This window comes from Terrapene carolina, unplaced genomic scaffold, assembly GCF_002925995.2.
Source record: "Terrapene carolina triunguis isolate 2854851 unplaced genomic scaffold, T_m_triunguis-2.0 Scaffold189, whole genome shotgun sequence".
NCBI lineage: Eukaryota > Metazoa > Chordata > Testudines > Emydidae > Terrapene > Terrapene triunguis.
This window is the reverse complement of record NW_020664540.1, coordinates 175,170-193,275: the sequence shown is the minus strand read 5'-3', so window position 1 is coordinate 193,275 and position 18,106 is coordinate 175,170. Positions and strand designations below refer to the sequence as shown.

At 40.6% G+C, this 18,106-nt stretch overlaps 1 protein-coding gene across 1 annotated transcript; it reads right to left on the bottom strand.

Moving 5' to 3' along the window:
• Window positions 1-719: 719 nt before the first annotated feature.
• ZNF839 (zinc finger protein 839) lies at window positions 720-17,369 on the bottom strand. Its single transcript, XM_024215189.3, has 8 exons — window positions 16,441-17,369; window positions 13,700-14,632; window positions 9,284-9,535; window positions 8,363-8,455; window positions 7,856-8,005; window positions 5,817-5,957; window positions 3,467-3,605; window positions 720-2,241 (listed from the first exon to the last, which is right to left on the bottom strand). The coding sequence occupies exons 1-8, from the start codon at window positions 17,287-17,289 to the stop codon at window positions 1,229-1,231; spliced, it is 3,570 nt and encodes a 1,189-aa protein (XP_024070957.2). The 5' UTR covers window positions 17,290-17,369; the 3' UTR covers window positions 720-1,228.
• Window positions 17,370-18,106: the final 737 nt, after the last annotated feature.

The window sequence follows — 18,106 nt, the reverse complement described above, 5'->3', positions numbered from 1 at the left end:
AGACAGGTGGTGGTCATCCACCAGAGCATTAAATTTAATGGTGTGTCAGTACCATGTTATGTTCTGAAGCCTACCAGTGAGATCGAAGATACTAGCAGCTAATGGGCAGCAGAAACTTTTTTTTGCTAGCTTCTCCCTTACCTTGCTTAGATAAGAGGTTAAAACTCAGTGCTATGTCTATGAGAAAAACTTTTTAAATATGAAGAAGACTGGGCTGATCTAAGGGTAGAGGTCTGCTTTGTTATTAGCAAGAGCAAAGCTTACTTAATAGTGACAGGCTCTGAAAGATGGTGCTTCTGCTTGGCCAAAAAGATGGGGTCTTAGACAAAGCTCTATCAGAGATGGAGAGGAGCCTGTGAGAGGAAGGAATTTAAGAAAAAATGCTATCATATAAAAAAAAATGCAGATTAATGTTCAGATAAGCATCTCACAATTGGTTGTCATACAGCATCAGCACTGTTTGACTTTACCTTGCATCTTAAACCAACCTGGTCAGATACTCTTCAGAATGCTAGTAGGAATCAGATAATGCTTTGGGGTTCTACAGGACTGGTATCTTTGCATGCTATCTTGCAGCAGTCAAGAGTAGATAGTAGCCCATGCTGATCTGTATTGTGATCTGGCAGTTTATACTGTCACTTTTCACAGTATCATTTTTGAAAAATGAAAGTTTACTTGGAATACTGAAATGCTAATAACTTATTTTTCCAGTTATACATTTGTGTCAAGTCATGTGCACTAATAAAATAACTTGAATATTCAACTAGCTGCAATTAAGATAAAACACTCTAATACAGGTAAGATAAAACCTCCAATATATAGAAAATACAGCTTCTTTTAATGTTTTTATTTTGCCCATATACAGGTTGCCAGTATACAGCATAGCACTGACAACTGGCAGTGCAACACATTATATTGCATTTCTGTTGGCCAAAGAGTAAAACTAATATATAATAAAAAAGGTAATAGTGCATCAAAACTAGGGTTGACAGGTATCCACACACATCCCCTCACATACACTCAATTAAGAGCACAAGTTGAATCAAAAGTCATTCCTTAGAATTTTTGGTTGCAATACTGCTAATATAAACATAAGTTATAAAAAAGTACAGGTCATAGAAATGTTTACAAATAAGTTAATTTCAATATTCACATTAGAAAAATATACATTTGATATGATCAGTCTTTTCCAGAAGAAAGCATGTATAAATAAAACAGGTTTTTATATTTATGGCTCCACTTCACTTTGCGAGAGCAAAATATCTTCACTTTGGCCATCTGCTTCCATTGCCAGTAGTGCTTCCACAGTTTCCAAAGGAACCCCCTCAGGGGTGCGAATGTGCATTGTAGTACCATCAGCATTAGTTACAATCACAATGCCTTCTGCTTGAGACAGAACAGCAGTACCTGGATGAGATAGAATAAGCCCATCTGCAGTCTGAATAAAGATCTGTTCGTGTCCCTGAGACAAGAATTCATGGCTCTCATCAGCAATCTCAAAGGCTACAGTTTCACCTACAGTAACTGCATTCTCTAGCTCATGTTGTCCAGCATGATGTTCCTCTAGCCCACAAGAGAATTCAGTCAGGTTTTTAATTGGACTTTCAAGATTCTCCCGAGTGGATATGGAGGTTTCCTGTACAGGATTCTGATGTGGGTCAGTTTGAGTCTTGAATGAATGGTCTACTGGCACAATGCTTGTTGAAAAGACTTTTTCAAGCTGCTGCATCTGATCAGCAATATCAGCATCATTAAGTTGTTCAGACTGTTCACTGGTAATAGTGTAACTCTGGTTTTCTTCATCTTGCTGAAGTTTCTGATATTTTCCATTATGATCAGTTTCTTCATTCATTGACAAGTTGGTACTCTGATTATCAATCACATCTTCTGATACCATGGAGCTACAAAATTCAGAACTTGTCAGTCTACCTGCTGTGTTCTCATTTACAAAGTGTGCTTGAACAAATTCTTCTGGTGAGCTATCTGCCTCAGCATGCAACAATGCTTCAGTACATGGTGGAGATGTGTTACTTGTACTATCTGGTCCCTGTATACTTATGAGTTCAGAGCATTCCATTCTCATTTTCATGGACTGAAGGATATCTGAATTTTCAGAGTTAGTTCTAGCTTCTAAATCAAGTGATTTGTGTTGCTCCCCAGTATGCTTTGCACTTCCAGTTATGCAAGGAGTAATACCTCTGTCTTCGGAGAACACAACCATCCCATTTAGTGGATTAAAACCTGAACAGTTGGGAAAAAATGTTACAGCATGTTGTACAATAATATGATTTTGAACTCTCAAAAGTAATTTTCTACAAGCATCTTTCTAAGATTTTATCTAGTTTTCCCTCCATCAAGTAGCATTGGATTCTTAGAACAGAATTATGCTATTGCCCTATGAATAATGGTACAAAAATTATACTTTTCTAAAGAGTCAGAAGTATACTTCTACTCAGGCTCGAAGTAGTTCCAGTAGGTTCCGTATTTATTCTCCCAATGGCTCCATATCAAATGACTTTAGTTTATAAAAAAGGGTGGTGACGGGTTTTTGAGTCACAATCCTGAAAACAGGATCAAAGATATGCTGGGTTCTTTCCATCATGCATGTCACTAGTAATAAGAGATGCAACAGCAGGCCAAATTATGCCCCTTCTGGCACCTGTGCAACTTTGTTACCTTTAGTAGGTTTTCACTGGTATTGTCGATTGGACCTTAGTAAAAAATCAAACTCAGTAACAAACACTGATATGCCAACTCATTCAATTTTAGCTGTTTCCTCTTCATGGTTAACAAGAATCAAAACTTGTTTTTGTCATTAAGATATTGACTACATAGGAGACCTGTCAGGTAAGAAAGTGCCATTTTTATATGGTCAGGTTTTAAAGTGGAGCTGCACCTTAAACTAGCACAAACCTTAGTGGAGGTGCTAATGAATCAGATACTGTTTAACTTTATTGACTTTTTAAATAAATGGAAGTACAGCAGAAAATCCTCTTGTAAATGAAATAAGAGGAATATGGTCTTGTAAGGGATACTTTAAAGGAGGAAAAAGGAATATCTAAAAAAGTGAAAGGGAAGAAGGGGCAAAAATGAGCAAAAGCACAGAAGCTTGTACTAGTGGCAAAAGAACAGCTATATAAAGAGAGGATAAAAAGGTGTAGTTCTTACACTGATTTTATCTACACTCTGACCAGCCCCACGTTCTGTCTTTTCTGTGTTTGTACAGTCCCTAGTACAATGGGGTCTTAGTCCATGATAGGGGCTCCTAAGACACTGTGATAATATAAATAAATAATATTCTTAACTCAGACTTCTCAGCTAAACTATCATTTAAGGACCTACAGAAACAAGTGCAAGACTAAGTTGAAGGCATGGTCTTGACATCTTTAGAGACAACACAAGATAATGGAATTAACTGAACTGCACCAAAACAGAACAGAGTTGGTAAGTTAGAGTTAAATGTTACCATCTTTTGTAGTCAGTGTAGACAAGTTCCAGCTCTTTTCCTCTTCTCCATTTTGGCTAGCATAAACATTTTTCACATTCTCCAATATGCCTTCTACTCTGGTCCTTTTAGCTGATGGCAACAGTTCTTCATATGAACTCTGTCAATACAAAAACTAGTAGGTTTTAGATCACTTTCAGAAACAGACAATTTGTGATCTTTTCCAGTACTAAGTATAACATTACTCCCACCTACAACAGTTTTTCAAAGCTAGGGGGCCCTTAAAAAAAAATTCTAAACACAATCTAGAACTTTTTAAAAGATGTTTTCTTGTTTTAATAAACCTGGCCTTGCTTCACAATTTGAGGGATGGGTCTGAGAGAAGTCTCACTAATAAGATCTGACACAGCTCACACAAGGAATACCTACTATAGAAGAAAATCTCTCCTCCCTCCCCACTCCAGCTTCAGTAAAGGGCAGTGAACTCCCTGCCATGAGAAGTGAGAGTGGGGGTGGGAAGGCTGACAAGGTCACAAGTTTAAGCACAGGCAGAAAAAAGGGAAGTGTTGCCATCATTCCTCTCCAAAGGCAGCTCTGAGGGCTCGTCTACACTACAAAATTAGGTCCACTTAATTTAGGTCGACCTACGGGCCACCAGGGTAATTCAGTCGGCTGTTGGTGTCCAAATTGCCCTCCTTCTGCCAGTGGAGCACATCCTCACCAGGAGAGCTTGCATCGATTAAAGTGGGGCATTGCGGGGCACTGACAGCCAAGCATGGCACTGACAGCCACTGGGGCTCACAGCTGGAGCCCCGGCCTCAGGGTAACAGCCCCAGCTGCGAGTCCAACTGGTTCAGTTTCACAGCATGGAGCCTACTAGCAGTGAAATTGACATTGTCTATTTCACAGCTGTTATTGTCTCTGACTCAGAGCTGTGGTGCTCTGAGAACCCTGGGGGCTCAGCACTGGGCAAGGCTCACAGCTGGAGACAAGAAATTGGCCAGGCTCAATTTCACAAACCCAAGATTACCAGCAGTGAAACTGACATTCTTATCAATTTCACAGCTTCAAGTTATAAACAGGTGCTGCTGACAGAATGACAGCCAAGAGGTGATGTAAGTAACAGCATCTGCATGGACACTGTGACCCTAACTACACCAACAGAAGTGCTACACCTCTCATGAGGTGGAGCTGTTATGTTGGTGTAGCAGGCCACTTACTTGGGTGGAAGCAGCATTCTAGTGTAGAAACTGACATAAGCAGGTCGACATAAGCTGCCTTACATCAGCCTAACTCTGTGGTATAGAGTAGACCAAGCCTGAATTGAGGCTGCCATCAGAGGAGAGGAAACTATCTATCTGCTCACTGCTATAGCCACAGGCAACAGATAAAATATGCTAATCTGATCCTCTCAGAAACAAATGGGCTGGTTTCACTCACCACTGTTAGCCACCTAATTAACTGCAGCACTCACTTCTCCCCCATTACTTAAATTTGCATGCTGGCCAGTCCACCTTTTTCAACCCAAGCTACTGTTCTCTTCCAATAGCATGATACTTCATGTCAGCCTGCCAGATCCCACTTTAGACCAGGGGTTCTCAACAAAATGTTTGGTGGCCTCAGAGTGCGCACGAGCAAGAGTTCATGGGGCCGCTCTGACAAATTTTCCTAAAATACTTAATAATCTTTAGGAAAAACAAATAAATATACACATACATGTCCAAATCATTGCAATTTATTTATGTAGGGTTTTTTGCTGCCTCCCCTGCCCCCCCCATGGAGCCTCCTGGCCCCCCACCGCCCCCAGACCTTGCTGCATCCCCCTACTTCCCCCTATTGCCCCAAGCTCCCTTCCACAGCCTCGCACCCCAGGTTCATTCCACTCCTCCTCTCAACCACAACTCCAGGTAAGGCCAGCCCTGCTGAAGTACCACTGCCCTGGGTTGAAGCCCAGAGCCAGAGCCCCATGGGTACAGTGGAGGAGGGGGCTGAAGCCCAGAGCCCAACACCAGAGCAGGGAGGGGGCTGAAGCCCACCCCCGGAGTCCCACAGATGAAGCTGGGCAGGAGGGTGGGGGAGGAGGGCAGCTGAATCCAGTCCCCCAGAGTAGCACATCCTTAATGAGGGAGTGAGGGCAAACACACTGAAAAGCAAAGCTCTTTACCTAGCTAATTTTGATATCTTTTCTTAAAGAAATACCCTCCAATAAGATATTTCAGTGTTACTGACTCAGAAAACTCTGTTACATCTGGAAACATCACTTTAATAGAAGTCATGTAACACAGTTGTGAATATTCAAGAAATAAATTATATTACCATATTTTAAGCAGCTTTAGCTTGTTTATATATTAAATTCACAATTATTCTGTACCTCATTTGCTCGTTTTTTCCCTGATATCTCTGTAAACATCTGCTCACCAACTGTTTTAATTACACATTGTGTGGAAGAGTCTACAGCTTGTATCTTTTGTTTTCCAAGAAGCTTCTCTGTAATTCCTAGTGATTCAGCAACCTATAAAATAATTAGGGATAACAGAATATAAGTGTGGTTTCTCCTACACCAAATTTTCAATATTTATATAGTCAAATATGTTTCTAAAACTGATCTAGAAAGACATTCAACACTGGGGTCCACTCTATCAGTCAAAACATATATATATAGCTTCTCAAGCTATTTTAGACTACAATAACTTCTACAATTAGCCTCCATTCAAATTAAGCATCTCCTATATAATAGCTAAAAGTAAAAATCAAGAAAAAAAATCAAGCTTAGAGCAAGAACTAGGAATGTAGGGGATATTGCGCACAGGTCCAGAGTAAGTTACTGTACAGCAGAGTTTAACAAAGGACACTATAAAGGTTGTTCATGACTTGAAGTTCTCCCAGTCTCTCTCTCTTTTTTTTTTTTAAATCCCTTTGTATCTTCAGACTCAGTACACATTCTCTTACCAATTTTTGCTCTATTTTGTGCACGCATTGGTTTGTTAGTATAGGGTTTCTCATGAATGCTGGACTTTTTTTTTTTTTTTAAATAAGCACATTACAGCATGTGTTAAAAAAAATCAAAGAATTATACATGGACTTTGCAAAGAGAAGCAAAAAAAAGGTAGGTCAAATTTTGGGCCTACCAACCTTGACAGTGTCCCTTTAAACTGGTGCAATTTCATTTCTCCATAGAGGAAACATCATGATTGAGCAGTTACACAAGATAAAGTCAGATGAACACATGTAATAGTAATACAAGGCAAACTTTTGGTATATATTATGATTCTGCCATGATTTATTCTGAAAAACAAATATTCGATTAGCCAGTGCCAAAACTGCATATTGTATTTCATTTTTACCTAGGATTACTCTCTCTGTGAAATACAATTTCCTCTCTTCCCTTCCTCCCCTGGATTTTCCAGTTTGTCCTGTCTTCTCTCCATCTCACTCAAATTAAGATCTTTGGAACAGAGACTGTCTTTTATGCCTTGTTAAATACTGATCATGTTGTTTGCACTTTAAAAGTCTTGCTAGCAGTAATATGTACAAAATATTGTGTTATTCACTACTGAAAATTCGACAGTGATACACCATTACTTGGAGAGAGTCATTTCATCCCAAGCATCAGGAACTGTAAGAGATGTGAGAGATTCCAATATAACGGTCTCTCTCACCCAATGCTAAGAAGTGGAGTAGTGTCTGGAAAAATTGAACTCTTTACACCAGCACAAATTTGTATTATGGTCTGCACAAACAAGCATTAAAAACTGAAAAAGCTATTAAAGAACTAATCTTTGTTGTGTTACATGCCTCAGTTTGTTTATGTTCTGTTAATGAGCTTGCTGAATTTATACTTTCATTGAAATATTAAAAATAAATACATTTTCAAATGGTTCAATTATAGGGTATCTTTAAACTGTAATGTTTACTAGAAAATAAACTTTGGCAAATATAATGGATTTGTCTGCAGGGGGCTCTTTGCATCTCTGTCAGATCCTCAAATACCACTTATTTTAGCTCATCCCCAAGGTCCTCATGTGGTGGCCACTTCCTTTCTAGCCAAACATGGGATGGGATTCTGTTAATGCTACTGTCCATCAGAGATTATGTTGAGTCACCAAAGTACCCCTGGGCAGCAAAGCATAGCTTCACACTATTCTAAGAACCTGGGGTTTTGATTTGCATTTTGTAGTCAGCTATCAACTAAGGCTGTGGTTTAATCAAATATTTTCTATTACTAATCAAATTCCAAAAGATAAATATTTTTTAATCTTTTGGTATGTGTTCTTCAGTTTACACTTTATCTCCATTTTCTCTTACCAGGAAGTTGTTTTTCTGTTCACTTATGCTATATAATGCTTAGCAAGAGAGAAAAACATTGCTGAACATTCCCAAAGAACCCCCCTCCAAAATGTGTCCTCTTACCTTGGGATCTTTTATTTCCACAGGCTGATAACTCAGAAAATCAGAATTACTGAAATGGTCTTGAGACATTTTCTTTACCATATTATGTAACTCTTCAAATTCTCTATAAACATCTGGAAAAAAGGCTTTTGCTGGGTAACCTTTTTCAACCTAAATGGAAATAAGCAAGAATATTAAATATGAAATCTAATTCAATCAGCAACATATAGATTTGTTTTGCCTAGCACTTTTTTCAATCCTCATTTTATTAATCTTACCAATCAGAAAAGAAAGGACTGTGGAATCTTCAGAAATAACACTGATGAAGCAGGCAGCAAAAATTAAAAGTATAATCTGGCAAACTATCAACCTTTGACTACATGAGACTCAAGGGTGAACTCTAAAATGTCTTCAGCCTTCATATGTCTAACATCGAACTAAGATTAATTCCCAGAGAAGTTTTCATGGTGTACCTGAAAGATAAAATCTCCAATAATTTAATATATGTACATGATGAGAAAAGCTCACCTTCATCAGTAGAAATTCATACACAGTAACAAGCTTTGTCAGGCGGGGAAGAGCCAGCTCCATTAAGTCTTCATTGTCACATTGTTGGATTAGCTGGTAAAGACCAAAATAGTTTCTTTAGGGGGGAGAAAGCCAGTATATGCTAATCATCCCTTAATTCATAATGTAAAAAAAATCTCAGTTCTCCACTATAGGTCACAATAGTCACTATCAAAGAAATGGCATGTGGTAAGGACCAATTCACTTTCATTTACAGGATCAATAAAGTTAAGTGGCTTTAAGAATAAATCTAAATTTAAAGATTTGACCAGAAAAGTTAAGAAGAGTATGGTCCAGTCTTTCGACACAAGCAGTTAATGATCAGTCTCAGTAACAATTGTGCACTCATATGAAAAGAAAAGTAGATCTTAATGAATTAAGCAAATAAGCACAACCATAAGCTCAAACCACAGTAATGTGCAGGAAGCTCAGAAAAACATGACAATTACTTAGATTGTAAGAAAAATATTTTTAGAAAAAGATGGACTCCTTTTTATTATACATAATTTTTATATATTAATAGACACACATAGTAGCAGTGGCAGTACTAATTATTTTCCCCCAAAACAGAGCCAAGAGTGCATCAAATTACTAAGAGGCCAATAACTATTATCCACAGGGCCAGTTTCTAAAAAAATCTATATCTTTTACCAATAACTTGATTTATATGTTTTGCTTAAAAACTTATTTAAAATTTCACTTTGGTATTTAAATAACCCCCAGGCCTCCTCATTTATGCACATACATGTCTAGCTATATGTCAAACATACAGCAGCTCCTTGGAGAGCACATCCTCACTACATTTTGATTAAATTTATCAGATTTTGGCAGCAGGCAGGGGAAAAAAGGTACATATGAAATAGTTGTAGAAGGGAACCGTACCTCTTTTAGTCCAGCTTTTCTTCTAAATATGATGTGTTCTGTTGACACATTACTAAGCGACTTAGAAGGGGACCGACCAGGTCTATTAAGTCTTCCTGAACACATTGATCTTCCAGTCATTCTCGGTCGGCCGCGTCTTTTAGGTCGTCTGGGCCTTCCAGATCCATTTGGCATTCCAGGTCCCCAATGTACTAAACCAGTCTCATTTTGTTGTGCTGCCAACAAAGGTCTGTCTGTTGCAGATTTACCAGTCTTTATAAAAAAATATACAATAATCATTAAAACACTCTCCCTCCCTCAATATGCTGCTGAGAAAATCTCAGTTTAAAATATTTAGCGAAATTATTCAACCAAATGCTCTGAGTATCCCTAAGCTCTCTTTGCCAGAAACTGGGAATGGACAACAGGGCAATCACTTGATTGCCTGTTCTGTTCATTCCCTCTGAAGCACTTGGCATTGGCCACTGTTGGAAAACAGGATACTGGGCTAGATGGACCATTGGTCTGAACCAGTATGGCCATTATATTCTTAACTTCAAGTTAGTTTCATTTACTATGCAATTTCAGTATTGTTAGATATGAGTAAGTACAGCTGCATGAATATTTGCAGGATTAAATCAGGAAGAGGCTAGGGACACAGCTGCTTCTGTAATTTGTTGTCACTATTTGTAATGTTAATTTAATGGATCAGCAGGAGAACTAAGTACAATACACAGAACAAAGGGAATTTGATCATAAACAAGAGTAGCCTATGGTCTTGTCAAAGAGCTGCTTGATTCAAAGAGGGTATCTTTTATTTTAAAAGAGAAAATAAAATGGTTTTATATTATTAATTTAGATTAAAAAATAGCATAATAGATCTAAACAAAAAGCTCTAGTTGCCTTGATGGTTAGTTTTACAATTTCATAATGATCACTCAGCAGCATAGGCGCCGACTTCCCCTCTGCCCAGTGGGTGCTCGAACCCCCACCCCTGCACTATCCTTGCCCCGCCCCCATTCCACCCTTTTCCTTCCCACCCCCTTCCCCCAAGTCCCTGCCGCACATCTTCTCCGCTTCCTCCCCCGAGCGCGCCACGTCCCCGCTATTTCCCCTCCCTTCCGGAAAGTCCTAAGCACCAAACAGTTGTTAGGCGGCGGTTGGGGGGGAGGAAGCGCTGGAAGGGAGGAGGAGGAGCGGGAACGGAGTGCGCTCGGGGAGGGGAAGGAGGCGAGGAGGGGGGAGCTTGGCTGCTGGTAGGTGTGGAGCACCCGCTAATTTTTCCCCATGGGTGCTCCAACCCCGGAGCACCCACAGAGTCAGCGCCTATGCTTAGCAGTATTAAGTTCATATATGAATAACAGACTCAATGCAGCAGCAGCAGCATTAAGCAATCAAATGGAAGGAAACAAATTAACTCAGCCAGCCAGAATACCAAAGAAACTATCCACTATTCCAGAAACATACCTTCAGCTTTCCCCCAAAATCCTGTCAAATAAACAGTTCTGCAGTGAGCCCAGGAAGTCATCAAGTTCAGGCTATCCTGAATTTTGTGTTTCCCTGTTTCTAAGAACGTAAGAACAGCCATATTGGGTCAGACCAAAGGTCCATCTAGCCCAGTATCCTGTCTTCTGACAGTTGCCAATCTCAGGTGCCCCAGAAGGAATGAACAGAACAGGTAATCATCAGGTGATCCATCCCGTCACCCATTCCCAGCTTCTGGCAAACAGAAGCTAGGGACACCATCCCTGCCCATCCTGGTTAATAGCCACTGATGGACCTATCCTCCATGAATTTATCACATTCATTTTTGAACCCTGTTATAGTCTTGGCCTTTGCGACATCCTCTGGCAAACAGTTCCACAGGTTGACTGTGCGTTGTGTGAAGAAATACTTCCTTTTGTTTGTTTTAAACCTGCTGCCTATTAATTTCATTTGGTGACCCCTAGTTCTTGTGTTATGGGAAGAGTAAATAACACTTCCTTATTTACTTTCTCCACACCAGTCATGATTTTATATACCTCTATCATATCCCCCCCCCTTAGTTGTCGCTTTTCCAAGCTGAGAAGTCCCAGTCTTTTTAATCTCTCCTCATACGGAAGCTGTTCCATAACCCCTAATCATTTTTGTTGCCCTTTTCCAATTCCAATATATCTTTTTTGAGATGGGGCGACCACATCTGCATGCAGTATTCAAGATGTGGGCATACCATGGGTTTATATAGAGGCAATATGATATTTTCTGTCTTCTTATCTTATCCTTCTCTTAATGATTACCAACATTCTGTTTGACTGCCGCTGCACACTGAGTGGATGTTTTCAGAGAACTACCCACAATGACTCCAAGATTAGTGGTAACAGATAATTTAGACCCCATCATTTTATATGTATAGTTGGAATTATGTTTTCCAATGTGCATTACTTTGCATTTATCAACATTGAATTTCATCTGCCATTTTGTTGCCCAGTCACCCAGTTTTGTGAGATTCCTTTGTAACTCTTCGCAGTCTGCTTTGGACTTAACTATCTTCAGTAGTTTTGTATCATCTGCAAATTTTGCCACTTCACTGTTCACCCCTTTTTCCAGATCATTTTTTAAAACTGTTGTTGTGGTCTCAATACAAACAAAGTCAAGCTATTTAAGCAACAGTAAACAATGGATATGCAGGAATACAATATTCACTACACCAAAAGAGGTTACAAAAATATAAATTTTCAAAAATAGTCTCAAAGCTACCATAGAAAAAAGTTGGCAAAACAGAGTCCAAGAATCTCTCACTGAAAGCCACTTTGTTCCCCTAGCTAGCTAGAATATTAAAATGAATGTCCTAAAGATTCATGTGATCAGGCAGTTTATAAATATCTTCAAATGGTAATTAATGTTACAATAATTCAAGTGCCCTCTCAGTTCTATGAACGCATCTTAGTCCTAACCTTCAATACCTCCTGCTTACGTTCCAACAATAGCCCCCCTCTTTGCACAGACTTCCCAAATTTAGTGCAGTGTTACCTATAGACTAGATGCAAATTACCAAACTCATTCAACTGCGACTGAAGTTTTTAATTTGAAGAGTGGGTCACGGGTGCTATTCTTCCTCCATAATCTACCTGTATTGATAATCCTCTTAATGTTTCTCGATAACGATCATAACTGACAATGGCTTATGGCCAACAATATAGCTATCTGGCAGGACAGAAAGACAAAATCTAGCCTGGTGACTCAAGCAGCCACAATAATTAAGTTGATTTATAGACTAGTAAGTCATTCAGTTACCAAGGGGAAATTTTGTGTGGCTCTCATTTGTCAGATAGAAATTTCAGATTTTCTGTAGCACTATATTCAGCCAATCAACAGTCCTAAAGATTTTATGGCAAAATAAGAAAAACCTAAAAGTGGTCTTTTGAATTTAAGTCCCCATCACCACAATATACAAATACTGCACAGGCAAATTAGATCTATATAATGAGTCAGTTGACTTCATGGAGCTTTCTGTTCTTTTTCCTCCCCAAGTTGTAGAAAACTCTGCTTTTTGTTTGTAATTATCTACTAACCTTATGTCATGTCTCAGGCTACCCACATTCACACTTCTGGAAGCAACATCACATTCACAAAAACGCAACAAATATAACATTGCCGCATCCAAAAGAACAGTCTTCCTAAAAAGGCAGTTGTGATACAATTATAGCTCCACTGTTTACAGTGGAGACTTTCTCTTGCAGCAAGAAGGCTACAAAGACCATTCATTTCTATTGACAAATGCACTTTACTATGAAATGGACAGTTTAAAACCAGTTTCTTGGAACCTCTCCAACTGAAACTACTTACATTTTTCTAACGCAGGGAACTGTATTCTACCTACCCTAGATTTCCCTCTATAGTTTCAATTGCAGAAGTTATGCCTCACTTCCAACAGTACACTATATAGCATAGCTGTCCACAGACAGCTGAGTTTCAACCCAGCAGAGGCTGTATTTCAGTGATGGGTCAAACGGACTCCTGAATATAGAAGATGGTTGGGGTTTTTTAAGCCTTTTAAAATGAAATATACATGAACTGCAGAGTGTTTTTTCCTTATGTCAATGCTGAGAAATAAGCGAGGTTAGTTACAAAGTCTAAATCTTATTCTCCCCCGGCAGGTCACTAAATTTTTTTGTTCGTTTGTTATTTATTTTAAAACTTAACCAATGGTCATACATATTTATTGCAGGTTCAGACAAGCAGATTGCAACTTTTCCTAATTCATTCCTATTCTCTTTTGGCCATGCACATAGGCCACTACCTTCAATCTATGTAAAGAATTCCCATTGCCAGCAATAGGAATTCAGTATATGAATTAGTGTAGAATAAGGTTCTAAAATTGCAATAAGGTTGGAGTGAAATTGCCTTTATATTGTTTATGAAACTGCGTATTATGCAGAAAGCAAACTACTACTTTACCTGTTGCTCACTCTGTGAAGAAGCAGTTTCTTCCAAACCAATAGCTAGTGAATTTTCATTATTTAAAGTGACAGCAATTGGTTGCGAGAGTGTCAGACTCAGAGTTTCATCATCTGCTCCTCCAGAAATATCCAGAAACACACTTCTATTAGTTTTATTCATTGAGACTTTTTGCTGTGTAGACTCCAGCTGTCCATGACCTGGATTAAGTTTATAATGTCGTGCTAATCCTCCATTTCCTATGTAGGATTTTTCACAAGTCTGACATTTAAACATTTTGGGCTTTAGGTTATAGTTCAAAGGATTGAATAATGCATCCATCCCCTTTGCTTTCCCCTCATCGTCATCTTCTATGCTTAGTTCGGCATAGTCATCAGAATCAGACTGATGACCATCGGCCAAATCCTCTGTTTTAATGAATTTATAATCTTTCGCTTTATATTTTGGAGGGCGAGAAATCCGTCCACAACGAGTCTTCACTTTCAAAGATTTTTTTAGCTTTAGTTCTTCTTTTTGCTTTTTCTCAAGGCTCGAGATAAGAGTATTTGCTGAACTGGCTGCCACCAAAGTAACATTTCGAGACTCTGTAGCAGACACTGTGGCACATGTAGTTTTTTGTCCATTCAGTGCCTGGTGTGTGGGAATCTTATTCACTGACACTGGTCCATCAGGGGCTAAAGGTCTCTGCACAAGTAGCTGAACTGGAGGCTCAGAAGAACTATGCAAGAAAAACTGTTGCTGCTCAGTTCCTGTTACAGGTTGTATCCTAATAATCTGGGGATTAATAATATTAAGTCTAGACAGACCAGAATTCCTACCAACTGGCTGACTCGGTGTTATAGCTTTGGACTGGACTTCTGCAACAGGTGGCACTGGCTTTTCATTTTCCTTCATCTGCCCCGGCTGCACTTGAACACAAATGGCTTCTAATTGCTTTAGGGGGGAAAAAGTTGAAAATGTAAAAGTACAATATTATTTATCAAGATTTTACATCTTTGTGTATAAGACCTTAAAGTGAAACATGAAGAAACTAATACATCATCCAGTTTTCTTACAACCCTCAAGGAACATATTTCCTTCCTTCCAGCTACTAAATTATCATACAGTTGCATTTGTTGCTCAGATAAGGAATTTCAGTTTACTTTGTATATCATATCACTGTTTTATTTTTAATGTCCATCAACCATGAATTTAGTTGTCAAAAACTAAGGAATAATTTCTGCAAATGGATCCGTTGGGCAGAGCCCTGTTGAAGTCAATAAGGGTTCACCTGTGCAGATTCAGTTGCAAGCTCTAGACCTATGCTGTGAATTTGTAAACTGAATAAGCACATCTCACCCACAGGACAACTATTGTCTATTAATTTTGCAGGCCACGTATTAGGCCACAGTTATACCCTAATAAATGCACAGTTCAAAAATCCTTAAGATGATATAAGCAACTCAGGCCTCTGGCCTATCACCTCCTGTCTGTCCTCCTCTCCCCATCCTATTTATTTATTGTTTTGTTTTTTAAAAATCACACCACAGGGCTAGCAAGGGACTGAGGAAGAGTCAAAGCCTGTCTATTGCCTCTTACTTGAAAAGTGTCCATTTCTCTAGCTGCAAACCACCCATCAAAGCACTTAAGCACATGCCAAAGTGCAAGCACACAAATAATCCCTCTGATGCTGTGCAAACACATGCTTAAGTGCTTTGCTAGATCAAGACCTAAATGCACAGCTCTCCACTTAAAGGAAAGTCTACAAGTTAATTGCTTCTAGTTGGCAAATAATCCCTCTCCCCCCTCCCCCAATTAAGCAAATACTATCCCCAAAGAAAAGGCTCATTATTATTATTTGTATTACAGTGATGCCCAGAAACTCTAATCATGGACCAGGATCTCACTGTGCTAAGCACTGTATGAAAGGACAGAACAACAACAACAAAAAGTAGTCCCTGCCCCAAAGACCTGACAGTCTAAATTCAGTCCAGACTTCTAATTTCAAACGTCAAATGTTTCTATTATAACAACACCTGTTCAAGAGTGTGAACAGATTTTTCTGTTTTTAAAAACAGTCTTCCATAATACAAACACAGCTGAACAGATATTACTCACTTTAAAAAAAAAAAAAAAAGTTACTGTTGGGCAAGAACCAAACATGGAAAATCTTAGCCCAAAAGGAAAATATTGGGAAAGTTAAAGAGTGCATGAAAACAAAAGTTATAATAGAAACAGCTTTAAAATCTCAAGTATAGCAGGCAGCCACTGTAATAAAAAAAACAAAACACCCATAGATCAATGGGCTAGCACAAACTAAGTACCCCAAACACTCAGTTGCTAGATACGCTAGACTGACAGGTTACATTGGCCTAGTCGCTGTAAAGTAGTTCTTCCAAATCATGTTGGACAACTCTGCTTATTCTGCCAGACTAGAACATAGGTCACGCTGACCAGCGCCTGTCACCTCCATTCAACAGTATACGCTCTACCTTGTTAGAAACTGAACTGCTCCCAACACCAGTGTTCCAACTATTAGACTGGAGAAATCTAATTCCAAGGCAGGTTAAACTGATCAGGAAATTAGGGTCAGCAGTGGAACTAGTGCAATAGCACTCAGCAGTTTCATCACTGAGAACGGGCCATGACTATTCAATGTTCAGCACATTCTAGTGCCCAGGCCCAATTCTATATTGGAGACCACTTTCCCATTCACTTGACCCTTGGCTTTCCAAAGACATTCCCTCTTCCCCTTTGTTTACCTTGTGTACAAGGCACCTGGTGGTACCGATAGTTTTGCCCTGCTGAAGGGCAACCTGCTGGGCCACATTCTGCAACTGCTGTGCTGCATTGTGCATGATACTGGTCACCGGCTGGGACCCGGAGGCAGCAGTCAGGCTACAGCCCTGTGGGGATCTGCTGAACCCTGATGCTGGGGGCATGAGGCCAATCTCCTGGGGTAGCGAGTACCCCCCAGCTCGGGGAGGAGGCAACAATAAGGATCCAATGCCAGCTCCAGAGGAGGGAAGAAGGGGCGGTGGAAGCTGCTTCTGGGCCCTGCTCACTTGTTCGATGACCCTCTGCAGCTCCTCGGGGGCCAGGGGCGTCGCTGTGGCCTGCTGGCCGGGAGGCTGAGCCAGTGGCTCGGCCTGACTCCTCTCCGCAGGCAAATTCCCCGGCAGCCCAACTGCCTGGTTCTCGGTCGCCACCACCAGCTGCTCCTCCGCGCTCAGCTCAGCCCCCTGCACCAGGCTCCCACCCGGCTCCAGGTAGAGGGTGGTGCCGACGGCGGAGGAGCTGGCAGCCAGGCTCTGGGCCAACTCCTCGGTCACCACCAGCACCTGCGATCCCTCCTCGGTGGAAGATTCAGCCGCCAGGGGGGCCAGCAGGCCCCCGCCCTCCTCAGGCTCCAGCGGACCCAGCAAGTCACCCCTGGCCGCGACCGCCCCGGGGGGATACCCAGGTCCCAGCAGGCCAACCCTCTCCCCGGCCGCCGCGCTGTGGCGAGCCCCACGGGCGGCGGCCGGTCCGGGGGGCTCTTCCTCAGCAGGAGACGGCGGCGATGCCACCACCGCCGCGCTCTCTCCGCCCCCATCCTCGGGAGCCGCCATCTTGGCAGCTGTCGGGGGGCGGGAGACGCATTCGGCCCCCAGGTCTTAAAGATGCGGAGCGAACCTAGAGGAACCGGCAATGCGGGAGCCAATGGGGGCCGCCGCTGCGGTCTGGACACGTCATCATGGAAGGGGCGTGGTCATATGGACGGACTGGGGCCCAGGAGGGACAAGACACTTTCGAAAGCGTTTTCCTGTGCGATGGTGCTCAGTGTAATACAGTTGAATTCGGTATACACTCATTCAACAGTATAGTTCAGTGCAGTTCAATTCAGTGCAACACCCCACAAGTAGAATTCAAAACAGTGCAACTCATAGGGCGTCAGTACGTCTGTATAGACAGATTTGATACACCATGGGATAGACAAAAAGCATCTGAAACTGATTACAGTGCTTTTAAAAGTAAAAATAAGGGGTGGGGGAAGATCTCAAGCCTTTTTTTGTAAAGTAAATTGTATCCAAACCAAATGTCAGCCTGTTTTCTGAAACACACAAGATATAATCCCCCTATTAAGGGGTTTTAATGGAAATGCCAAGTCAACTTTACCCACAAAGGCATTACCTCACTGTTTTAACATTTTGGCTCTGATCCTGCAAAGATGTGTACACGTGCTTACCCTCAAATCTATGGGATTAGGTACATGCATAATTTTTTCAATGAGCAGCACTCTGAGTCTACCCTGACTTTTAACCATTTCATTAGGAATGTTTTCTTCATTTTTTTAATTTGAAGTAGGGCAGTTTTCTCTGCATGACAATATTGTTTACAACCAGTTTTCAGAGTAGCGTAAAATTATTCAAGAGAATCAAGAGAGAC